Source organism: Lathamus discolor, chromosome 4 (genome assembly GCF_037157495.1).
Source record: "Lathamus discolor isolate bLatDis1 chromosome 4, bLatDis1.hap1, whole genome shotgun sequence".
Classification (NCBI taxonomy): Eukaryota; Metazoa; Chordata; class Aves; order Psittaciformes; family Psittacidae; genus Lathamus; species Lathamus discolor.
This window is the reverse complement of record NC_088887.1, coordinates 42332347-42359013: the sequence shown is the minus strand read 5'-3', so window position 1 is coordinate 42359013 and position 26667 is coordinate 42332347. Positions and strand designations below refer to the sequence as shown.

Here is a 26667-nt window from a genome sequence, read left to right as displayed (position 1 = left end):
TGGAGCTTTTAATGTTTCCACTTAGTGAAAGGATGAGCTAGTAGCTTTGCATTTTTTGTCTGTCTTTGTGAAAATCTGGGGTTTTGCAGCTCTACACAAACAACAGCTCATCTGCAATATCTCCCATGTCACCAAGATAAGTTTTTATTCATAAAAGTGACATTTAAGTAACTAATAGCTTTTTAACAGTAATATCTCTAAAATGAACAAAGAAAGGAGATCTTTTTCCTTCAAAGTCTTCATTTATGCAGAAAATGTCATGTCAACCTTTTTCTTCTGTGTTTTCGACAAATGCTCTTTTCAAACTTACATTTCAGTTTCATTCTAATATGTAACATGTGCTAATCATATTAGGAATGATTCATTTTATTCAGGATTGCAAACTGCTTCTCTTAGCTAGTTCTTACTTGTAATGCCACTTGTAAAGCTGCTGTCAGCCAGTTTTCCCATACCTCTTTTGCAGTGTTGCTTTATTTTGCTGGTTTTTTTTAATTCCTTATTACTCCTCCGACAAATTATTTTCATAATATTTGATGACTGTTAGGGGCCTGGCAGATTCCAGTCTTCGTAACTTTATGTGTGAAGACCAAAGTGTAAGATGTATTTCCATGTTAACAGGGTTCAGGCTGTCTCTCACCTGATCTGGGTGCTGGAAGTCTAGTCTTGGAGTTGTCTGTAGGCAGAGAGGTGCTGGCAATTGCAGAAGATCTTTCAGGGTGGGGAGGAGGGGATGGGATGAGAAAGGGTGACTGTGGAAACATGAGGCGACAGGAGTGTTGTAAGGTTTTAAGGAGAAAAAACAATATCTTTCTCTTTAATCTAAGCCTTTTACTGGAATTTACTCTGACTACTGCAGTGACACCGAGTAGGTGCCAGAAACCCATCTCAAAGGGGATATCACTGCCATCATTCAGCTTCCCATAGACACACCCATGAAGAGGTCAAGTCCTGATTTCAACAGCAACAGTCTTTTTCTGCTTCGCAGTTACTCCCTCCACACCATACTGACCTAAACACTGAAAGTAGAAATGGCTGTTACAAGAAGCCCTTATTCAGCAGGACAGTTAAAAGTTACTACTTTTCCCAATGGTTAGCTTTTCTCTCATGCTCATTGGAACAGGTACTAGTTTTAGAGACTGACTCATAGGAAAACTACAGGACCAACCACCCCATCTCATCCTATTACTTGCCTTGGACACCAAGGAAACACTCCCTGCCATCACAGTCTTGAAAAAATCCTCACTTTGTCTCTAAATGACTGCCCAGAGTAGAAACAACTTTGCCTTTTTCCCTCTGCCTTTTATTATTTTCCCCTGTTTTTTTCATGCTTCTTAAATGATCTTATTATTTAACACTTAAACTTCATAATTACACACTACAAAGTGTTTTAGGAGCATAATTTATGTAAAATGAAATTTCTTATACTTGCTATCCAAAATCTAATGCATTTAGAAAACCCCAACAAAACCAACAAACAACTCTTCCCAAACTTTAGTCATAATAATCTCTGATTATCCTGGAACATGGAGAAAATAAAAAACAGCAACTTGGGGCAAAGCATTCAACTGGAAAAGCTCACCTAGCTGCTTTTTATCATACCAATAAATTCCCATCTTTTAACTTCTCAGATAAATGCACATGATTTTGCTAAAAAGCATATTGCTGAACTTCCATAAGAGGGATATGTTTTGTTGTTTCCTACTGCTAATGAAGCTGATTACAGGCCCTGTTTTTATATGTGCATCCTATTAAAACAAACATATTAATTGCTTACAGAGGACAACCATATGATCTTGCTTTATTTTGTTGGCATTGCTGTAGTTTAAAGTCTGTCAACATTTTCATCATAAAATTAAAGCTGTTTTCAAGGACTATGACTCTCATATCTAGACATTTGCCCCCTGCTATTGAATACTGTCAGGTACAGGATGTTACAATAATGAATCCTTGTTCTGAGTTAGTATGTGTGGCTGCTTTACTCTTTCCGACTTTTTGTTTTTGAAGATTAATGATCCCAAATTAACATTAAAAAAAAGATTGTGAAGGAAATAAGATTTTAAAGTGTTTCCCCCCACCACACAATTCTCACTTCAGATAATCCGTATGGATTTAAACTCTATTGAGAGTGTACACTATACATTTAGGAAACTGGCTGAATATGCAATCATGCAATACTTGATGCCTTAGCACATTCATTTTGGACTGTTTCATAAATAATACTAATTTTTCTATGACTGCAATTATTACATATTTTTAAAGGGATTGATGTCATATAGATGCCAAAGTACTGAAAGTAAACACTGTACTAAGCGCTTTCTAAAAATCCATCCTTTTATTAGCCAGTAGTTTGTAACAGCACTTACTTACAAATTATTGCATCAATAAAAATCAAAGCCTATAACTGCAGTGGTATTCTTTAGACCTGATGATGGGCTATGCAATGCAAAAGTTAACATACACTCTTCTTCCCCAGATCTGGATTAAAATTCTAGCTCCATGTCACAAGTGAAAAGGGGTTTTGCCAGTCTACCCTAGTCCCTCTTGGGTTTTTAGTTTCAATGCTAAAAGCCATCATGCAGCTTGGAATGATTGGCAGCCTCAAATCTGGAGGGGCAGAGGACTGGGTGAGTAGTAGAGCAGCTGCTCAGAGTGGCATTCTCCACCTCTGAAGAGAGATGCTCTGTCAGAGACACCAACTTGCCACTTCCCTGCTTGCACTGCATTCCTGGGGCTTGAATGGGGCAAGGTGAAAGTTTCCTTTACTTTCACCTACTTTTGAGATATGTCACAACTCCCATGCTTCTCAGAGAACTTAGGAAATTAAAACAAAAATTACAGTACCGGTGAGCATGCAGCAGGAGGAGGGTAGGTTGTGTAAATTGATCAGGAAATTCACAATTATGCTAGTAATGAGGATAGATATTCTGCTTGCTGACCTCAGGTATTTGGCTTCAGATATAGGAGCCCTAAATCTCTCAGAAGTTTGGCTGGCAGGACCCTTATACAGTGCAACTATGGAAATTACAGCTAAAGGAGGATGAAGGCAGACTAGAGAAAGAAGGCCCATGTGGCTGCTGCAAGAAGATAAATAATTTAAGCCTTACTGTTGTCCAGACATTCCAGTGCTGAAGAACATCTCTTGACAAAAACGTGTCAGAAAACAAAATAATTTTATGACTAATTGTTCTTGAGAAGGAAGTTATTTTGGATGAATCACATTTTATGATGCCTAGCACCGCACCTACTTCAAACACACATGGGGACATCAGGCACTCCTTCTTTCTATTGTACGTGCTCAGTCCATTTTTCTGTTAAAGAATGATAACCAATGTAAAGCCAGCCCTCTAGCAGGTGTTATTTAGGAGTACAAGAACAACTCTCCCCTTCTTGCACGTGTGGCACAAGAATAGCTACTATCTGTGGAGGAGGAGAAATCACAGGTTTTCACCTATCCTAAAATCAGTGTTGACGGGGCTGGGAGCAGTGGGCAGGCCCCATGGTGGAGCAGAAGCTCTCATTTAGAGTGAGGACCCAGAGAGAGAACCTGCTGTGTGGCCCAGGAGCATGAAGCAGGAATCCTGCATTCCGCCAGAGCTGTCTTTTTTCCTGTGGGTATTCTGATTGTAACACAGGTCCTCTCCTCTACTCGTATACCTGTAGGTCAGAAATAAGGGTATGACATTTAGAATTCAAGTTTTCCCCCCATTTCTATACTTCTTTCCTTTAAAGTCAAGTAGCACATATGTAGTGCTCAGTGGAGTCTTTTTATTTATTCCATTGGTGACATTTATGCAGCTTCCCTCACTAAATGATATCTATAAATGTGCAATTACATAGAAGTAAATACTGAAAAAGCCTGTCTGCCTTTCGTGTGGAAAGGAAGTTGATTAATAGCAGTAAATTCCAGCATGTTTATAGGCCATATATATAGTGCATATTTGTCATGGACAAGCAACTGTGTTGGTCCATTTGCATTTTTGTGAATGAGAGGGTTTTGTTTTCATGGATTTTGTTTCAGGGGCTTCTTTGGAAAACAGGGGACTAACTCACACATGCAAGAGAAATAGAAAGACTACGTGGTGTAATGACCGTGGTATAAAACCAGAAAAACTCGTGCAGTTAGAAACAGCATGCAGTCACATTTTTATACAATTGAAATATCTGATGTGTTGGGGCTTTTAAATTATATAAAAAAATAATAGTCTGTGTGATAATTAAATGGTAAACCAGCTATTTCTGAGGTTTTTCTCTCTCCATTGCACTATCTTCATATCAGGATTTAAAGCAGAAGTACATCTAAACTGTACATATATCATTCTTTTATTTATAGAGAAAACCACAGTATGACTAAGCATGAAATAACTTCCCACCATCAGAAGCTTTATTGCAGTAAAAGGGAAAGTTGGTATTTGTTTTGTTTAACTGTTTATTAGTAATCAAAGGATCAGTTAACCAGAGCTTATATTTTCAGCGGTGTTTAATGGATTTCCTGATGAAAATTTGAACAGTGGTTTGACATCATTTTGTACCAAATTGAAATATTTTGATTCACCTAATAGATGTGTTTTATTTCAGTTATGTTTATCCTGTTGTGCCACACTGCTTCATGGGAATGGTAATTTTTCCCATCCAAATGCTTGCTAAACTAGCTTCAGTCTTTTCCAAATGACATTTTCCATCATGTAGTGTGATCTGACAGAACTGATTAGTTCATGAAAATCTTAGAACTGCTGTTGTTTTCAATGTGTGCTGAAGAGTAAAGATTGTCAGAGGAAGAGATAGTATTTAATTATTTGTTGTTTGTTGTTTGTAATCTGTTTCCTTAATACTCCTAGCAGGTGTAGATGACACTGTGCCTGCTACTTTCCAAAAGCTCTACTTTAATAAGAAATCTTCCAAATGCAGCCTGTTTCTGTCATATTTCTCAGAATACTTCCCTTGCTGAATAATCCCCTGCAACCTCCATGTCTTGCTTCCTCATGAGGAAAGAAAAAAGGGAGAGGAAAACTGCAGAGAGGCTGACCAATGAAAAATAAAACCATAACTCTCTATTTAATATATATGTATGAGTCCAGAGCTGAGGATTTGCTATATGTACTTGAATTACCTAATGATTGCATGAACACTATAATCCCTCTTCCCAAAGCAATAAAAAAGAAGGTATTATGAGACATTACAGTAAAACAGTTTCTAACACTCTTCGTTAAGTGCTATGTCTGAAGTCATCAGCTGGCTGAATAGTTAGGGGCTGAAATAACTGCAAGAGGTAGAATAGCTGATAATTTGTATGAAAACTGAATTGCCAGATCTGTTCCTTAAGATTATTGATATTTTCATTTAAGTGTGATCTGACACAATAATTTGTTTGCTACAGCTCCCCAGGGGTAACCTCTTTTGGAAAATAAGTGTGTTATTTATCATTATCTAGAATCCAAAGCATAGCCTGCATTCACCTTGTACAGAAAGCTTTGTGCAGTGCACCTGAGACAGATGCTGTGAGAAGGTTCTGAGGCTGCTGCTGGTTGTTGTGATTTATGTGCAGGGTTTTTTTGACATGGAGTAGCACTCACTAGAGAACGAAGCAAACCCACTGTATTCTGTTCAGAAAGAGCAAGAAAACAGGATTTATAACAAAACCTCCACAGCAAGACATTTGAATGTTTTTATCTTCTAAGCCAACATTCTTCAGGTTTAAAAAAAACCAAAACAAACAAAAAAAAAAAAAAAACAAAACAAAGAAACCCAAAGAAACAAAAAAGGTCAATTATTTCTACAGTTTTCACAGTTAAAAGAAAGTAAAGTGAAAAGAAAGCTGTGTTATTGCAAGTATTCTTTATTAGAACATTATTGTCACTGTAGTCATGGATGGATTTATCATTATGTTCAAGTAGCTCCTTAGCATAACAAGTCTACCAACAGCTACATTCTGAGAGGAGCTGCCTAAGTCCCACTTTCAGTCTGCTGCTGCTTTGCCTCTAGATTTGGTATGGGAAGGAGGAAAATATTGTCAGAGCTGTAATAGCTTGAAACTTCCTTAACTAACAGAGAAATTATTACAGCTCTGTAATTTCTTGGGACCCAGAGTAACATCCAGGATGCTACAGTCCTTAATATATTTATAATCAATACTTTTTACCAGAGAGATACACATTGTTTTTGTTTTGTTTTGTTTTGTTTTGTTTTTTTTTCCCCTAATCTAACCTCTTTGAAATGTGAAAAGATCAACGGTAAAGCCCTCCTGCTTTTCTAGGTGTTTCCCAAGATGTTACCCAGAGCAGGACTTCACAAAGCTTTCCAAGACGCCATTCTGGTGGTCTGAGACTGCTGAGGGACAGTGGTCCCTGGGGGCCTGACCTACCTGTCTCAATTTCGAGGCACAGAGACCATAAGGTGTAAGGTGTTTATATGGGACTACTTACAGCAGTCCTTATGGGACTCCTTTATGCAAAAGGAACTTCAGGCTGCTAGCTAAGCTTGTTTTCTTACCATGTAGCATCATTAAAAAGCAAAAACCACAGCACCATAGTCAACAGCAATACTGTTGAAAAAGAATCCAGAAACAACATACTGAACAATACTGAGCTAGGCACAGTGTTGCCAGATGTAAAGTTCCCAAGGCATAAGTCTGTAACGGCTGAAAAACGTGAAGTTTTACATTTAAAGCCACCTCCTTTTATTTTTCTTTTTTTTTTTTTTTTTTCCATTGGAGCTGTTTTGTTATCTAGGATATTTTCTTGTGACTTGTATCTAAAAATAGTTATGCTTTTAAAACAAAACCTATTTTTTTATTTGACAGACAGGGCACAGGAAAAAAGCGTTTGAGAAATGCATATGTCTAAAACAAATCATGAGAAAAATATGAGCTCCTAGAGTAAAAGTTAAGTCAAGCTTGTAAAACAATTGCAGTGATTTTCTTTTCTTTAGCAACTCTTGCTTTATGCTTGTGATAGTTGTCTCCCACTCCAGCTTCAACTTCTGAAGAGGAAGGAATAAAAAATACTTGCTGAATAATTTACCAGCCTGACGTTACCATCTATCAAGAGGAGAGACCTGCTGTTAGGAAAATCAAGATTATTGGTTCAGGGGTTTTGTTACCTCTTGTGAAATGAAGGTTAGTTTAACAATGTTCTGGGCATTTAGAGCCCAAAGTCCCATACATCATTTTTTTTTCTGCAGTCTGCTGTAGTGGTTGCTTTCTTCATTGGCTTTCTCTCTGACAGTCCTGCTGCTAAAGAGCCCATTCAAAGCAGAAAGGATTTGGGTTTCTTTTCCTTCACAAGCTATGAAGCAGTCCACAAAAAAAAATTAATATTCTTATGTTAATCTTAGATCTTACCATATATGTTTCGGTACAGCACCTTATTAAGTGTTGCAGACTTGAATATCTCACAGCTGACATCAAGGAAGATGTGAACAGCAACATACAGACACATACAGACCTTCATTAAGTTTCCTGCATTGAACAGTATTACAGCAACTGGAAGCCTTGCAGCATAAAGGGCTCTTCATATGGCAGTGGATGACTGTCAGTGGTCAAATGAGTTTAGCCTTATGGTAAATGAGGGCTAGTTTCTAAGTAAAAAGCCCCAACCAACCAAAACCAACAAAGAAAATCCTTATGAATGAGAACTTTTTCCAATTAAAAAAAAAAAAAAAAAAGGGAAATTCAGGGAAGTGATTTTTTTAATGTCTCCAATAAATAGTCATATATACAAATTCAGTGAAAGTTCAAAAGCTACAGACTCTCTCTGATCTTGTTGCAAACCTTTAGCTGATTTATTTTTTTTTTTTCTTTGGTGGAGGAATGGTAGTGTGTACTCTAAATTTACACATTTATAGCCTGAAGAACTTATTCAGTGTGTAGTTCACAGTCCTGTGGAACCAACATACTGCTCTGAAGCATAGCAAAATATGGACAGGTTTATTAATAGAATCATAGAATAGTTAGGGTTGGAAAGAATGTTAAGATCATCTAGTTCCAACCCCCCTGCCGTGGGCAGGGACATCTCACACTAAACCATCCCACACAAGGCTTCATCCAACCTGGCCTTGGACACTGCCAGGGATGGAGCACTCACAACCTCCCTGGGCAACCCATTCCAGTGCCTCACCACCTTAACAGTAAAGAATTTCTTCCTTATATCCAATCTACACTTCCCCTGTTTAAGTTTTAACCCTTTACCCCTTGTCCTGTAACTACAGTCCCTGACGAAGAGTCCCTCCCCAGCATCCCTATAGGCCCCCTTCAGGTACTGGAAGGCTGCTATGAGGTCTCCACACAGCTTTCTCTTCTCCAGGCTGAACAGCCCCAACTTTCTCACCCTATCTTCATACGGGATGTGCTCCAGTCCCCTGATCATCCTCGTGGCCCTCCTCTGGACTTGTTCCAGCAGTTCCATGTCCTTTTTCTGTTGAGGACACCAGAACGGTACAAAATATACCAAGTGAGGTCTCACGAGAGCAGAGTAGAGGGGCAGGATCACCTCCTTCGACCTGCTGGTCATGCTTCTTTTGATGCAGCCCAGGATACGGTTGGCTTTCTGGGCTGCAAACACACACTGCCAGCTCATGATCATTTTCTCATCGACCAACACCCCCAAGTCCTTCTCCACAGGGGCTGATCTGAATCTCTTCTTTGCCCAACCTGTAGCTGTGCCTGGGATTGCTCTGACCCAGGTGTAGGACCTTGCACTTGTCATGGTTAAACTTCATAAGGCTGGCATCAGCCTACCTCACAAGCATGTCAAGGTCCCTCTGGATGGCATTCCTTCCCTCCAGCATATCAACCGAACCACACAGCTTTGTGTCATTGGCAAACTTGCTGTGGGCGCACTCAATCCCACTGTCCATGTCACTGACAAAGATGTTAAACAAGACCGGTCCCAGAATCAATCCCTGAGGGACACCACTTGTTACTGGTCTCCAGCTGGACATGGAGCCATTGACCACAACTCTTTGCATGCAGCCATCCAACCAGTTCTTTATCCACCGAGTGGTCTACCTATCCAACTGATGTCTCTATGAGGAGATACAGCTTCATAATCACACTCAGCCACTTTGTATGATGCATTCATGATAGTTTTTAGTGGAATAATAATACCCAGCCCTTTCAAACCTACATTCAGTGAATTCAGAAAAGAGGGAATTTGTACGTTGTATCTTCACAATTGTATGAATGCAAGGCGATGGCTTGCCAGACTTCACAACATACCACTCAGTGATGAGATTAGAGTTTAGCAGTTACAAGCTTACAGTTACATTTCAGAAAACTTTTTTTTTAATTATTTATATTTTAATTTGGCCTAACCTTCTATATGAAGGAAGCAGCAAGACAGTTACAATCTGGTGAGAAAGTCCAAGATACCAATGTGTGAAAATATGTATGTAAACTGAAGGCCAGCATAGCAGTAGGTGATGCTTTGTTTAGGCAAGAAAGGAATCAAGAGAAATCTCTGCAGTTCACCCTGCTCTAAGGGAAGACTTACAGATCACAACAATATAGTAATCTGATGAAGGCTCATGGCTCAAAAATATACTATACCTTATTTTCTTTTGGGTTTTGTTGTTTGTTTTTTTTTCTTAATCATATTTACAAGAAGACTTTCAAGAAGTGTTGAACTGGTTTAGGACATAGGACTTCCCTGAATACATGAGCAGCTTCTACCTACCTACCAGCTGGGCTTGGAAGGTGACATTGGTAAAAGAAGTGGGTTATTGACTTTGTGAGGAATTGCCACCTATTCCTCACACCTAAGAGCAGCTTTAACATCCCTCCACTTGGAAGACTGATATTTCATCAGTACTTTTTCTCTTATATGAGCAGAAAGAATTATTTTAATTCATGTGTGAGAGATTTTGACTGCATCTGCCTTGCCCTTTTATAATGTCATTTTGAAACATTAACATTACAAACAAATGACATACTTAACATTATAAATTACATACTTATAAGTGTGTAAGTATTGCCTGTGCATTAGTTTTATAAATGTTTTATGTTGTACAGTAAAAGAAAGTCCTGTATTTCAGTGCACTTGACATTTCCACTCCTTCAGCCCTCAATATTACTAGATGCTGAGCATGGCTCTCAAGCCCTTCACTTCCATAATACATCTTTGAGGATTCTTCTAAAAAATGATAGCAGAACTCTGATAATTGTCATTGCTTCCAACAAAAATCGTTGTCCTTCACTGAAGAATCTGTCAAATCTAAGACTAGAATGAGTTCCATTACGGTGTATGCTAACTTGTATGACTTAATGGTGCAAGTGTAATTTAGACTCCCCATACAAGATGACATTTCATTAACCACAAAACATTCACTATTTGCTAATTACAACTGACAGGTTCTTAGCAGGGTGATGTTTTTAATTATAGCTTATGCACTAGGAATTTACTTGTTGGTTGTTTGGTGGTTGTTTTTTTTTTTTTTTTTGGTTGGTTGGTTTTTGGGGTTTTTTTTGGTGTTTTTTTGTTGTTTTTTTTTTTTTTTAATGTTTAGAAGGTAAACAGTGCCCTCTCCTGCACATAGGGTCCCATAGCAGTAGTTTTGAAAGTGCCCCAAATGTTTCCAGTTAGAGAAAAGGGACACAAAACCGGTGTGTTGCTCCACTGAAGGGGTTTGTTGGTTTCAGGGAAGTATACTTTGTTGTGGTCCGTCCTTGCATTCTGCTTTACTTGGAAGCATACTATGTAACAAAAATTGCTCTCCGATTAGACAGCAAAGAGCTTTTGATTAATTTAGCTTCAACCCAGTTGACTGGAATCAATACTGCAAGTTTATCACAGTGAGTAGCAGGAATACGTAGTACTATATATTCCAGTTTTTACAAACATCAGCTCAGTAAAAGCATATTCATCGTCAGAAATAAGGTTGATGGAGAAATATTCAGTTGAAGCTTACCTTTTGGGTGCTCTTTTACATGTGTTTATTACATTATTTCACAGTAACAAAATTATAACCATACTGAGAAATCAAAGGCCTCTTTTTTTTTTTTATCCCTTCTTGAGAATGCTGTGTTTTGGTTTGATTTTTTTTTTTTTTTGGGGGGGGTGCTGTTAATAAAAACACTCTCAGTTTCACTTACTAATTCTGATCTCATGCCTTTGGACTTTTCCAGGGTCCATAAAATAATCAGTTTACACAAGACATAACTTGAGACAGGACATTCTCAAGAATTTACAGCATCTCACAGCAAAGGGAGAGAGATATTTCCCTACTTATTTAATTTAAAACACATAGTTAATTTAAAACATGTAGTTAATTTAAAATCTGTATTTATATTCCATCAAAAATAGACTATAAAACTGTAATAATCCAGCATTTACAGGAAATTTGAAAATAATGTCAGAAAAAGCATTACATATCCATTCATCAAACTTTTACAGTTTTTTGAATCACTCCTATAGTTTCTCCCAGCACACAAAATACATGGAGAGGGATAGTTGTGTAGGGTTAACTGTGAGTGATTTCTATCGATTGGCTGACAGATTGATTTACACATTAATTTAAACATGAAGCTATGCCGCTCTTGTATTTGTTTACTTAGATTTTGAATGCTTTCTAAAAATCTGCAGGCTTCTTAAAACCAGACTGCCCATGCAGAGCAGCTGCAGCTGCCAAATTAGGCATTGTCTGTCTTGTCACCTCAAAGGTGTACTTCTAGGGGAAAATGCAGCCCATCCTACGGCATACACTTACTCACATGAGGGCAGGTCTGGAGCAGAGATCAAGATGCAGTCCCGAAATACTCTGTCCACTCCTAATAAAGCCCTTCAGCCAACCTTTCTCCATTACTTACATGTGCCTACAGCTGGAAGCATCTCTGCTCCGCCAAGTGAGTTCCACTGCCCTCTGCAATGAGCTGTGAGCTTTGCAATAACAGACCTCTTCATTAATGGTCACAGTTGGTCATTAGCTGGTCACTGAATCTTTCTTGATGACCAGCTAATGAACTTCCCACTGGCTGATTGTGAAGATTGCCGAAGGTAGATGGTATAGGTAATTTATAGCTGAACACGCTGCACACTAATGGTCTTTGCTCAGTGGCTGCAATTGACACAGAACTACTAAGAGATGTTACATCCTTCCTATTTTATTTCTCAGGTGTAAATATTTCATGATTAATAGAACCTTTGAATTCCATGTTTAAAAATATGTTTACTTATTTTTTTTAAGGGAGAATTTTCTTCAAGAATTTTATAAGGATAAAAGCGTTTATGTTACAAATTATTTTTTTCTGACATTTTTTGCCCTTTACAGAAGAAGTTTATTTTTAAAAAAACAAACCTATGTCCATTAATATTCAACTGTAAAAGGCTTCAAGGTCTGTACAGTGCAAAAAACAGCTCTCAGTGGGTATCTGTTGGCTGCAGGAGCCCGGAGAACTTTGGTGCTTCAGCACCTGTGGTGCCTAATTTCTGTGAATCATGGATAAGTTCGCCACAAGCTACAGTCCCTTTAATTATGATCTTGACAGCTCTTAAAAGCTGTAAAGTTTCAACAGGGCCTTGACTTGATGGAAAAGCTCCAGAAAAAAAAGCCCAAGAAATGCCAGTGATGCATTAGGTAGCACTCTTTCCTTTAATACAGGGAGATAATCACAATTATCACAGGGACCTCCTTTCGATTTTGATGTGCAGGTACCTTCTGTTTCAAGAGTGATCAGAATCCACCAGTGCTGCGGTTATGAAGCATTTCACAGCCCTGAATTTGTGCTAGATTGGATGACTGTGGCATGATAGTCATAATCCTTTAAGGTTTTGTCTTTTCATTTTCATATGTTCAGGTATGATAATTATAATGCACAGCACAACAAAAATCCAATTTATATCTTCTATGCAACTGCTATAATAAGCTGGGTTTGCATCTGTTAAAATGTCTAGGCAACAACTAGGAATTTTTTCATGTTCTATTACAGGTTTTCATGCACTTGACCCGTGTTAAGTGGCTCCCAAGGCTTATCTCACACATTAGTCAAAGATCTGTTTTCATACTTTTTGATTATGAATGAGACTCTCCTCTCCATCTTACTTTCAAGAACTGGGATAGTCCTGTCTCCTTAGCAAGCGTTCCTGACAAAGAGTGTGGCACTAACCAAAAGTTCAAGAGATGTCTAAAAGCAATTTAATTCCTAAGTAGCTTGTGAAAGCAACATAGATGGTTACTTGGCTTGGTGTTGCATGTTTTAATTACAAACACTTGATTCTGCACCTTTTACAGTGTGGATGTGAGAGTTCAAACCAGATGGAAGAGTTGGATGCTTTTAGAGAAAACCACAAATAGTTCCAGATAAATAAGGCATTTATGTAAAATTACTCATCTTATTTTTATACATAATCCTGTATTTGTTTCCATACTGAAAAGTAAATAGGATGCTCAAAATAAATGTTTGAAGAAGATTTGAGAAGGACCAGGTCCTGACCCAAAGCAGTATGTTTTTAAGAAAATTCATTGAACACAGACTTCTCATGGAATCTCAGTACAAACTGAAGTAGTGTTAACAATGCAGTTTTCATTTATTTATTATTTTTAAATTTCCAGGAGCTGTGGTCAGTCAGCTTTACAATCATTAGATCAAAAATTGAAAGTGTAAATAAAATATGAGTTTCATCTCAGCAGGAATATAAACTCCATGAAAATACTCTCCTCAGGGGGGAAAAAACCCACTGCTTAAATCACTGTGTAATTATCTGCTAAAGAAATTTGAATATTGGTTTAGAAGAGTTGGTGTATGTATCCACAAACATCTTTACAGGAGTGAATGGGAGGTCTTTAACTATGGCTGTCCTCTAGTTTTATCCCATTTTACCAATACACAAAATGCGTGCGAAGTACTGTCTCGATCCCTGTATGTGCTCTAGTTGAAACCCCAAAACCAAGTGCTGCTAACACAATGTAAAACTAAATAATGAAAATAAACCAAAGTGAAGGTGTATTACATTTTTAAATTTCACTCAAATGATTAATTATGCTGCATACATATTGAATTTCTACTTTTTGCTGCATACACTTAATGGTTATTCCTATTCATACAGCAAGACATGTCCTATAATGTACAGAATGAGACCATGTGTATTCCTTTTTCGAGTTTCACTGTTCAATATTTGTCTGCTAAGTTAATTTGGTAATGAGCAGTCATCTTTCTACTGGCTTTCCCCTGGAAATGGTACCCAACAGGAATCCACCATCCTCTTTGCAGAAGCCATTGCAAAGCTGAACTCACAAAGATGTGATTGCATGTTTATTTTACCTAATCTTTATCTGCTTTCAGAGAAAACATGGAAAATAGAGTTAAGTTAGCTGTTTCTGAGAAAAAACAGTCTTTCATTTCCTTACCAAACATAGAAAGCTTGGTGAAAGAATACAAAATTGAATCCTGTTCTCATGTAACATTTAATTTCATTTTTATTTTGCTCATTTTCAGAAAATATATTGAACACTAGTGGCAAGATAAGTAGTTACTTGTGGACATTTTCAACAGCAGCTGGAAATTGAGGGTCTCTACAGATTTTATTTTTTTTAATCAACAAAAGCAACTAATTCAAAACTTATTTTTGTTTTTAACATATTTTGAAATAATAAATTTTATTGCATTCTTTGTAACAGGCAGTTCTGCTAATCTAACCTGCCGAGCTTTCTTTGGGTATAGTGGAGATGTCAGTCCTTTAATCTACTGGATGAAAGGGGAGAAGTTTATTGAAGATTTGGATGATAGTCGAGTCTGGGAAAGTGACATCAGGTAAAAAGAATTTTTTATTTTTTTTTTCCCAGTTAATATACTTTCTTGATACTGTAATACTTGTTATCACAGACTAACTCAGGAACAGTTTGTTTCTGATCCCTGGTTTTTCAACATCCATTCTTTACCTTTTCAACTCCACCTGTACAAAACAGAAAAATGCATGCCTTGGCCAGGTCTGATCTTAGAGATATGCAAAAGTAGAATAGCTTCCTGATGAGTTTTGTGGTGTTAAAGGACTGGAACTTGCACAGTGACTTTTTAAAACTGTAGCAATCTACAATAACAACCACTAAGACAGTTACTAAGATGAAATACAGAAAAATAAACACAGCAAGAAAAACAGCTCAAAAGAAGTCATTTAAAGCATGGAGCCTTACATAAATACTGATGTGTGGCTTCTCTTTGAAATATTTTGCTTTCTGTTCTTCAAGGCAAAAACTGAGTTTCCTGAGATGTTATCTGGCCTGTGAGAGCCAAGCATCCTGTTATGTGGGCTGCCTTTATCTGCTGAAATACATGTTTTAGAGAGGATTTGGCAATTCGCACCATGTACTCCTATGGTTCCTAAAAGTACTGCCTCATTTGGAAAATAAGAAAAAGGTGGTTTTGTATTGGGAATTACATGCTTGACATAGCATACCAACTTCTATTCAGTACAAAGTATCTACTTGGATCTGCAGAGAGTTCTTTTTCATGTATAATTCTTCATGCATGTACATCACTGTGTCTATATATCATGGATAAACCCAGAAATTAAGGCAAATCTAAATGTGCATTAAAAAAGACACTAAATAATCATGGATATGTTGTCTACATGATTGTTTATAATAGAACAAAATAAGCTTATTTATACTTCACCTTTTACATGAGAGTTTACTATATCATCAAAAGACACGAAGTTGCACTCATTTTCACTTAAATCTTGGGATTCTTGAGTGTAACAGACACTTGAGTGTAACAAAAAACCAAAATAACAGACAATTCTTTTAACAAAATCAGGAAGGCCACATAGACATTCAAGTTCATCATCCCAGATGCTGGCAAAATGAAAGTGTGTTTCTCCCCAAGGTACTTTAGGTTTATTGTACAAATACACTAAATGGCAAATCACAACCAGATCAGCTGTATTTCACATCTAAAGCTCTTCTAAGCCCTTCAACCAAAGACTTGCTATTTTGAAGGCTGACAAAAAGGTAGCAAGAATGTCATTGCAATTCTCTTGTTTTGTGGAGGGAGGAGCAGGAAAGCTAGTTTCCACTTCTTTTGTCAGGTGTGAGGTGAGAGAACAGCCTGGAAAGGTTTGTCATTTGCCTTCCTGGGTTTCTAAAACCACGGACGGGCTTGCTAACAGGGAAAGAAAGCAATGTGAAGACAGGTGGAGTCTTATGCAGGAGGTGCTTTATTTATCATCTGTATGAATGAGCAGCATCTGGTATACACATTCTTTCTATTGATTTATGATACCTAGTCAAATTTCATAACACATTTGATAAATAATTTTTCAGACCATAGCATGAACACATTGTTTCAGAGTGGCACATTGAAGAACCTCAGAAGGTGCACAAATAGTGTGTTTGGTCCAGACTCCTAATGTGACCCTAAACCACAAAATAATTGTTTTCAGTTTTCTAACATTACAAGACTTCACATACTACTGATCAGGGTCTCCATCAGAGTATGCAGTGATATATTATCAGTGTGTGCATCATTCGTCTTAAAGAAGACAATTAACTGAAGCTCTCATTAACATTTACAAAGCCAAATCTCCTCATTAGAAATGAGGAAGAAAAGGGAATGATAGAATTAAATTAAGATTACATCAAACCATAGCCAAATTTGAAGCCAGAGAGTTTTGAATTGAAAGTAGCATTATTATGTCATGATTATGTCGTGCTCTGCTATGGTACAAGCAGAATAGCAGTGATGGTTACTTTTTTCTCAGGGTTCTCAAGGAACATCTCGGGGAACAGGAAGTTTCCATCTCATTGATTCTTGACTCTGTGGAAGAGGCAGACCTGGGGAATTACTCATGCTATGTCGAGAATGGAAATGGACGCCGGCATGCCAGTATTCTTCTACATAAAAGGGGTAAATATGCAGCTTTTCACTATGAAATGGTATAATATAGGGGTGGTCTGTTTATAGAGCTTCTTTCTGATGACAGCATGAATTCTGGCCTCATGAGATATTAATAGACAACAATTCTTTTTCTCCAGGCATTTGTTTCAAAATTAAACAGAAAGGTGGTTGCTAATTGTGGATGTCACTGGGAAGAATACAGTCACACCTTTTAATTGTATTTATATGAAAGATGCATTTAATAATTCATCAACTTTAATAGAGGCTCAATGGAGAAAAGGAAGTGGTAAGAACACACAGGTGATAAAACTAATAATTTTCTGAAAGAAGTAACATCAAATATTAGAAAAACCAACAAAAAATACATTCTACCAGAAATGCCACCTAAACCCCATGCCAGGGCAGTTCTTGCATAGCCTGTCTATGGACATTTTCTTTCTAACACATTTGTTTGACACCAATGTTTCTGAAGTGAAGCATCATGACAGAAACTGCTAAGGACCTTCCTGTTTCTACTCACCACTTACATCCCATGATTCCAGCCTGCCTAATGGCCATTGCCATCTCCCATGGAGATAATTATAGAGAGGTGGAGAATCTCTTGTAAAGCAAGGTTCCCAGATCGACTTTGTTCACTTTACCTCCCAGAGGGCGCTCCACATGCTTGGGCTTGTCAGTCCCCATCGTCATGCACTATTCTGCTGGTTTATGAGAGCAGTGAAAATCAGGAGCAGCGTCTGGACTTTGCTGTTGTTACTATGCTTGTTTTCTTATGCTGTGTACCTCCGGTTAATACAACTAATTTGTAGCCATTTTTCTGAACTCTTGTCATTGCTTCCTAAGGGAAGCAGATGTAAATAATCAAGTGTTCTACTTACTCTGGTATATTTTCCTAAATTTACTGATATGGGAAATTAGCTTATTAAGTAATTGAACCTCAACAATTTACCAGCTAATAGTCATGTACTTCTAATTCAGAGAGGTTTGAACACAGAGAAAGAGCTTAACCCAACACTGAAATCCAGTGATTGTCTTTAATAATGAAATTAGTGCATGGAACACCAAAAATAAAGAATTCTTAAGGCTCAGATTGCTTTGAAACCAATACTTAACTGACATGTATTGAGCTACATGCTGATGGTGAGTCCTTGTTTTGCCTTACATAGAAGCAGTAACTCCAAGACTGACAACACGAGTCTTTTCTGTTCTATGCCTACCAGCTTTTTAATCTAACAATATCCATGCATAAATTTTGCAAGGGTCTACTTTCCTTTCTTCCTTTCTGGGAAATCAGTATGTCAAGCACACCACAGCATGTGGCCTCATGATGGCATGCTTAAGAGGAAGCAATCTCAATATTTAATTTCCCTTATAAATAGCAAAAAGCTAAAAATAGCAAAAAAAAAAAAATCCCCCAATATTTTTTTCCTTCTTTAATTAAGGCTGAATCTGAAATTTTGATTTGGAAACAAAGTCCGTTGTGCCCTCAGAAAACAAAAGGTACCTGATAGAAGCCTTCTACTTACTTTCCATGTTGACAGCTGTTTCAGTGGAATGATAAATTAACCATGACAGATAAAAATTTGAGCTAGTCTCTCAGGTCTCCTAGGAATAGGAGCTTTGCACTGCTTGCTTAGTCTCCTGTATGTCACCATGACAACATTTTGTTTTAGGTTTCCTTGTTTAGAGCCACATTTAGTTGCTGCTAGGAATGAGTTACCTATTTATTAATTTCTGATTATTGGCTCACTTAGAACAATTGGGACCTAAGAATTAGGTAAATTTGCTTCCTGAACACTGAGGCATTTGTAAAGGTATTAGTTTTGAGTGGTTTTCTAGTTGGTGGTCTTTTTTTTCCAGCAGTATAAGCCAACAAAAATGCTGAATCTGGAATGTTAACTGGATACCCAAAAAAGAAATTATAATCCTTCGTGATCCTGGGAATAAATTTGTTTAGGGCTAAATTGCAGTGAGGATTCAGGTATAAAATTTAAGCCTTTCAAACATCCTTGCAACTGCTCCTTCATCCTTGTCAATATATTCTCTGTAAACTCAAAATTCCAGAGGGAGTTTTAGATATGCCTCCAATTACACAGACCCTGAAAGGGCAAAAAGTTCAGGGTAAATCACCAGCAAAAACATGGATGCATCTTCCTTACTCTTCCTGCTGGTCAGCCCAGCAGGGACGCACATTCACCTCACAGAAAACACAAGCAGGGTCCACCTAATGGTGGTCCCCACCGCAAACCAGTGCCTGGCACATTCAGTCAGAGACAGGGAGCTTCTGCTCTGTCCCCCACATTGCACTGGAACAAGAATCCAGAGCCTCCCAAGAGGAATTTGAGGAGGAGAGCAGAACACAGCTCCTCTGGGCTCCAGCACCACGGGTGCAGGAAAAGCAAACCCAGTTTGGTCATCCAGCACTGGGACAAACCTGGGGGCCTTGGTATCTCTGTCTAGCCCAGATGCCAGCTTTCTGTGTCTTGAGGAGCTGAGCCCCCATTTTCTTCTGAGCTTCTTCTACTTTCATACTGCCAGTGGAGAAAACCTATGATCTGTGGTTTTGTGCAGCCAGCTAGCTGTTTTTATACTCCTAACTTTCCTAAGACCCTGTGCAGAGGGAGAATTTAACTCAGAGCTAGAGACAGTAGAGCATTTTAAGCATGCAAATGCCAATGCTGTTTTCTTTTCTGGTCCAGTCATACAAAAATTGTCAAAAAATAATTAAAAAAAAAAAAAAAAAGAGGGATCAGAACCCTTCCTCCAGCTGTTGGCCAAATCTCTACCTTGACAATAATAATTTTCTCATTTGTGTGAGAAATAAAACACACCTACTTGTTGTAATCTGAGGATGATTTTACTTATTCGTGATAGCTGTCATTGATCATTTGTAGCCGCTACAGGTTAATCTTCAGCCATGTAGATCAATCTTCTAGAAATTAATTTTGAGAGTAGTATTGACAGCAGCTAAGCACAAATTTATTAACAACAGACCACATATTGCAGATGATAAAAGGAATGGATCACACACTATGATTTGATTTTTTTCACGGGTGTTTAATTCAGGAAGACAAGCCTATAGTCGATCAATATAGTAGATAGAAATGTAATGCATGAAGAGAAAGAATGCTCTTCCACAATGTTATGTATTGAAAAGTATGACCTTCATTCCAGAGCAAAGCCTACATAGTCTTACTCAATTATTATCTAATTTTGTGATTATTTTTCTGAAAATTCTTATCTACATGTCTGCAGTTAAAACTCTAAAGCAAAAATAATCTCAAATTCTATCTTGGCATTATTCTTTGATGTTGCTGATATAATTTTAAAAGTTTAATAATATATTACCTCTACTTTTCATGAGAAAGACTCAAGAACTAAGAACAGGTAACATACTTTATGCCTTTTTTTTTTTTTTCTAAGTGTCACCTGTACTTTCTTCCCATTTTCTCAGTGTTGTCTAATTTCCTATCCTGGGCCTCTTTTATGCTCTGGGTTTGTTTTTCTCTTATAGGTTTTCTCAGTGGGCATAATGGGTTTTCTTGACTATAAGATAATGAGGGATGGTTAAAACAACTCTTTTTCTGTTGAAAAAAAAAAACAACAAAAAAGACCTTCACTGGAATAAATTGTTTAGAGGAAGAGATTTAATCTGTTTGAAATAACCCATAAGAATATATGTTTGAAAAAGAAATAAGTTAATATTTCTTATAGGAAATGCATCTTGAGGAAACCTGCGAATAGGTAGGCCTTCATTTTAAAAACAGATTTTGTACCACTTTTATCATAATCTTCTCTTTATATAACGTCTAAGTGCAATTCTAATCTTGATTGCCAAGGATAAAAATATTTTAAAATAAAATGTCACAAATTGTTCCCATAACCATGCAGAGCTAAATTATTCATTAATGCTATCCTCAAAAAAAATGTAAACAGTATGTTTTATGATCTTAAATCACTGGAACTTTAGCACCTCCCAGTGCTTCATGCATTCATTTCTTTCAGAAGATCTAAAAGAAGTAGTTGTGTGGGCTGTCTGATTTCTGTAGTGCAGTAAGCAAACAGAAGCTCTCCTAGTCAGTAAGGTTTTAAGTCATATACAATTCATTTATCTGGGGAAGCTAACCAAAGATTAATGTAATTCTGCACCATGACACTTTTTTACTTCAACCTAATGTATAAATTGCCTTTAAAATTCAGTGTTCTGTATTTAAATGTAATAAACTTCAGTAACATTGCAACATCTATGTGTTTTCAACCTTATCCTCTTTTGAGCTAACATACTGTTGGAGCTAGTCAGTGTAATTAGTCTCCTGCCAGGAACAGGTATCCTGCATTTTTCAGAAGAAATAAAAATGTCATCAGTAAGAATATACTTTTATTATAATAATTTACTGTCTCTATTCTAATAATATTGGAAATCTGGCAGCACCAAGACTCAGATATGCTGCCTGCCATACTAATGAACAGGTTAACAAGATCCCTGTCTTGCATTTGAACACACATGTACATATGCATATATATTCCCAAACCTGACTGTCTTTTTCATAGATGAATTGGGAATATATATTAGGTATTGATCTAAAAAATAAAGTGAGAACCCTGTTCTCAGTAGTTGTAATAAATAAAAGGAAATTACTGCATCGAAAAACTGCATTAAAACTGCATTAAAAAATTTAATTAAAACTGCAATTAAAAACTGCAATGAAATTTAGCCACCTTAAGTCAATTCTACAGACATCTGCAAGCTTGTATCACAGAATCACAGAATCCCAAGGGTTGGAAGGGACCTCAAAAGATCATCTAGTCCAACCCCCCCGCAAGAGCAGGGTAACCTACAGTACATCACACAGGAACTTGTCCAGGCGGGCCTTGAATATCTCCAGTGTAGGAGACTCCACAACCCCCCTGGGCAACCTGTTCCAGTGCTCTGTCACTCTTACAGTAAAGAAGTTCTTCCTGATGTTAACGTGGAACTTCCTATGCTCCAGTATGTCCTATGCTGGAAGAAAGCATATACTTTGTGCTAAGAAATTATTTCATAGTCAAGCTAATGAACATCCTAAATCTATTTCTGTTAATATAAGTATTATTATCCTACAGTAACCATCCACAACAGAATCCACAAAGCCATCTAGGTGCCTCAAATACAGATTTTGTTTGGCTTGTTGAAACAAACAAAAAAAAATCCTATATAATGCAATATTTGAATACTGAAAGTCTGAAATAAGACTCAGACAAGTAATTGTGTGTTAGCCAGCCTCCTTCCTTTAGGAGAAACACATCCATTTACAACCAAAGCTGTATATTATTACACATCAGTCTTGCTCTGTTTGTTGGGATCTGCGTACTTTACCTTCTCTCAGATGTCATCACAGGAGTTTTAGTATTCTTCAACTGCTCCCTAACATGTCACCCCTTTATATTCATTATCTTAATGTTTTGTTTAATAATTCCGGTTCATGAAAGCATGCCTAGACAAACAGACTGTTTCTAACCAAACCTTGTAGCTTTGTTAAATTATCCAAGACAGGCAGAGAATGGAAATGAGTTTAGGCCACAAAGATGCAAAGATTTATGTATACATTAACCTGAAGCTCTGTGAATAGTCCTGTTGACTTTAGAGGCATTACTTATAGTCCATAAACTTAAGCAATCTGCGTTAAGTGATTGAAAAATTGAAACCTTAGATAGGCTGTAATTGGATTTTGAAAAAGGCTCAGAAATTGAATACACAACTATAAATCACATCCTTGAAGAGTTATAAATCACGAAAAAAGAATGTTTGAAATATATTTTTTTTCTTCGTAGCTCAGCTGTATGTGGACTAATGAATAGAATAAGATTAATTTTAAATTATCACAGATCATTACATGTGAAGTCCCTGAAACATGTTGTATAAGTAAAAATATATGAATCTTTGAAGGCATCCTTTTATTTACATTCTTGTTACAACTCCGGCTACGATAAGTGAATTCATGACACAGTGAAAGGAAGTTTATCAAATATTAAAGCCAGGTGAAGATCAAAATTATATTCTAAAAATATGCTTAATAATTAGGATAGAATCAGTATAAACCAAGTAAATGTATTATCAGAAATATCATGCTGAATATTTGGAGAAAACACATACTTTGCTTTAATTAACTATCTCTTTCAATGGGTTTGTTGTCCAAAGCCTCCTGATAAGGAAGAAAAAAAAAAAGTATATTGGTCAAAATGCTTGTAAGAAATCTTGTTTTAAATCTGAATTTTATTCAGAAACCAATCTACTACTGCTGCAGTAATCAATGCGTTTTCCCTTGGAGTAGAACTGTTCCTGTGCTACTGGAGGAGTATTGTTAATTGCCTGTAACTAAATGATTGCTGTGCTTCTGGATGTAACTCCCTGGCACTCACTCATTTGTTGTGTTTAACAGAATGCCTGTCCCCCTCAGGGTTAGCTGAGTAATTTTCCTCTACTATTTTCTACATTCAGTCTCAGCTCCTTAAGGAGGGCCAGGTCTGTAATTTGAGCAATGTAACACAGAGGCTAAATAGATTTTAAAAGGTTTGCACTTTTTGTCTCTCCCTTCTGATGTGGAATTGTGCTGAAATTGAATCTTTTTAGCATGTAGCCACTACAGGAAACTTGAATTTCAGCAAGAAAAAAAAAAAAAAGATCACACTTCAAAGTGAAGTGCAATGCCTGCTAGAGCATCCCTGCTCAAATCACAATTTGCAGCAGCAGAAAACAATGTTATTGTGAACGTAACCTTACATTCTAACCTTGCTGTTACACTTTAACTGAGCTTTAACAGTCACTACATCATTGTTGACATTGCTAGCACACACATCAACAATATCTTTGGTGTTCTCCTATGAAGGACTGAGAAGCACCCTCCCCAATTCACATTAGGAAAACTAAGGCACAGAAATGTGAAATGGCTTCCATCACCCAAGAGGCCAACACCAGAGGCAGGACCAAGCCTTTTGCTTCTCACACCTTCTTTAGTTCAGTGCAACACAAGTTAATATTGCTCATAAAATCCCTACAGTTCAGCCAGTGTCCCCTTAGGGCAGGGTTTAGGGCTTATCATCCTGCAGAAACACTAACTCAAGGCCTGAAAGCAATCAACTCAGTGTGGCACTGTGCCCAGGCCAATCTGTCCCTCCTCCAACAGCACTGCACAGATGTGGTTGTCTTCCTCTTAGCACTTCGGGGATTAGCTAATGCATTTGCAGGTCTGGGTGTGAGGATGCTGGGCTAATCGCAGCTCCTGCCTGCCTCTGAACCCTGACAAATAACACCCAAGGCAAAGTGCAAACATGTGCTGATAGACATTGTCCAGCACAGATGAAAATACAACCTTGCTATACTAGACGGGTAGATCGTGAAACTCATTTTGCAAACAAATCTGTGTAAGAAGAAAACACCATATCTTTTTGATTGTAAGTGATCATGATGGCCTGGAAGCAGGTGATTTCGAGTACAGATTGACTTAGAGAACTTTGTTGTTGGCTTCGGTTGCCTAAATTAGAACATTTTCTTGTATGTTCTGATAGACTTTACTGCAGTAAAAATATATGCATAATCTTGAATTATTTTATGTGGAAAAAGATAACTAAGAGGGACTCTTTGATGGCAAAAATGATGCAGTGCATTAGCCTAATTGCATGCACAGTGACAGAGAATAGTTGACTACCTGCAGTTATTTTTGTCATATAATCTCAAAATCATTAATTAAGGAAAAACTTTTGTGTTCCATTTTTAAAGTTTTTCTTTGCCTTTAATGAATCATAACACTAGGCACATAAATAGAGTATTTTGTGCCTAGCAACTTGAAATACTAAAACATTTCTTCTACTTACCATTGAACAGCTATATCACCTGTAGTACAAAATGATAAACAGGGTATACTAGGCCAGTGCAGAGTAGTTTCCCTTTCCATTTGTATTCTAAAATACTATATTACTTGTCTATGCAAACAATTTTTTGTAGGGTGTTTTTAATAACATTCCCTTCTCAGGACCAGAGAAGTATTGAAAGTCTGAAATAAGCATGTTGGCCTGAAAAATAACACAACAGAATTTCCAGCACAGTTTTGGAGGGAAAGACATGGAATATAGCTGTCTTTTTATTTTATTGCATTTTTAGTGTCTTCCAGAGAGCAATGAAATCTTCTTACATTTGCCTCAAAATAATAAAAAAGTGTGTGATTCTCAGTAGATATAGTTAAAATAAATTGAATTGTTACTTTTTCCTCTAACCTTTTATTTCTCTAATTGAATTGTATTGTGCTAGAGTATCATATCTGCATAACCACACACACACATAAAAGGTTATTTTAGGGTTACCCTGCTTCACTCGGACAGATGCTGCCCACTGGTAGAGGATACTGTGAAAATTCCATGGAACTGAGCTTTCTCCGCCACAGATTTTTATGAAGCAAATTGCGTATCTTAGATTTCCAAGATTCATTTTCTTGGCATTCCTCAAAATTGAGTGATATTGTAAAAGTATTGGTTGGTGGTCTTAAGATTTGCCATCTACTACTCATTTCAAATTATGAAATTGTTAGCAAAGCTCCTGTCCTTCCACCCTCTTTTTTTTAACATTGCAGTTTTCAGTCAAATAGCAAATTAAAAGTAATGACAAAATGGATGCCACATAGCTGTGTAGGCTTGCTGGAACATGCAACAGTTAAGACTGGGAGAGGTGAAAGTCCGTGATAGCATATTACTTATGCAATGATAAGTGGCCCCACTAAGAACACTGCTGGTGTTAGCTGGTTTTGGCCATATTTAACCAGATGGTATAGAGCTACACAGCAACATCATGTGAGACTCCAGTGGTAGAGTGCAGCAAAGACATCAGTGGGTCACAGTATGAATGGGAATGCCAGAAGGACAAATTGTGGTGGTTTGCTGTGACTACATTTAAAGTAACCCCAACTGAGGGAAAGGGAAAATAAAGATGAACTGCAGAATGTTGGGAAACTGTTATAGATACTAAAACATAACTGAGATGTGAGGATGTGGGGTTCTTCAGGAGATTTGCCTTCATATCGCTCAATTTGATTTTTTTTACATTTATTTATATTTAAAAATAAATAAATAAATCCTTAGTGTAAACTTATCCAGAACACTGAAATTCATTTTTGTGTGAAAAAAGGGAAAAGCTGTATTTGCATTATAGTCCTCCACAAAAAAGCCATTAATCTCTGCTTTCATTATAAGTAGAATCTCAACATTATCTGTGTAAAGCAAACCATGATCTATCCACAGAGAGAGCAGTTATCAAATGTCTTGTATATATTCTCACAGTCATACATATACACGCACAATCCCAGCAACAGTTATTTTTTAAATGAGCAATTCAAATGGCTTACCAGAGGAAAAAATAGTTTATTCACGGAAAAAAAAAAAAAACCAAGCCTTATAATGATGTAATTCTTCAAGGGCTCTATAACACAATAAATACATGATTACCCCGTCATTCATTATTTTATTTTAATTTTTAATATAAGTGTGAGATCTGCTGCTAATATTTCTCTGTTTTGGAATGTCGTGGTTATTGCATTTTGTAATTCTTTGCAGAGCTGATGTACACAGTTGAGCTTGCTGGTGGGCTTGGTGCTATTCTGCTGCTGCTCGTTTGTTTAGTGACTATCTACAAGTGTTACAAGATAGAGATTATGCTCTTCTACAGGAATCATTTTGGAGCTGAAGAACTAGATGGAGGTAAGGCAGCTTCTTAGTATATTTCCTACTTTCTAAGTATGCTTTTTTTGTTCTCTCCACCAAATTTCATTTCAGTTCAAGATGTGTTAACAACTGCAGTTTTTATTTCTCACTGCATTAGCAAC

General features: G+C 37.2%; 1 protein-coding gene across 1 annotated transcript in view; it reads left to right on the top strand.

Moving 5' to 3' along the window:
• The window catches only part of IL1RAPL1 (interleukin 1 receptor accessory protein like 1), a 737773-nt gene that overhangs the window by 695352 nt on the left and 15754 nt on the right, over window positions 1–26667 (top strand). Inside the window, exons 7-9 of the mRNA XM_065675722.1 lie at window positions 14605–14737; window positions 16683–16828; window positions 26399–26542. Of these exons, the coding sequence (XP_065531794.1) occupies window positions 14605–14737; window positions 16683–16828; window positions 26399–26542 (423 nt within the window). The remainder of the gene's footprint in view (window positions 1–14604; window positions 14738–16682; window positions 16829–26398; window positions 26543–26667) is intronic.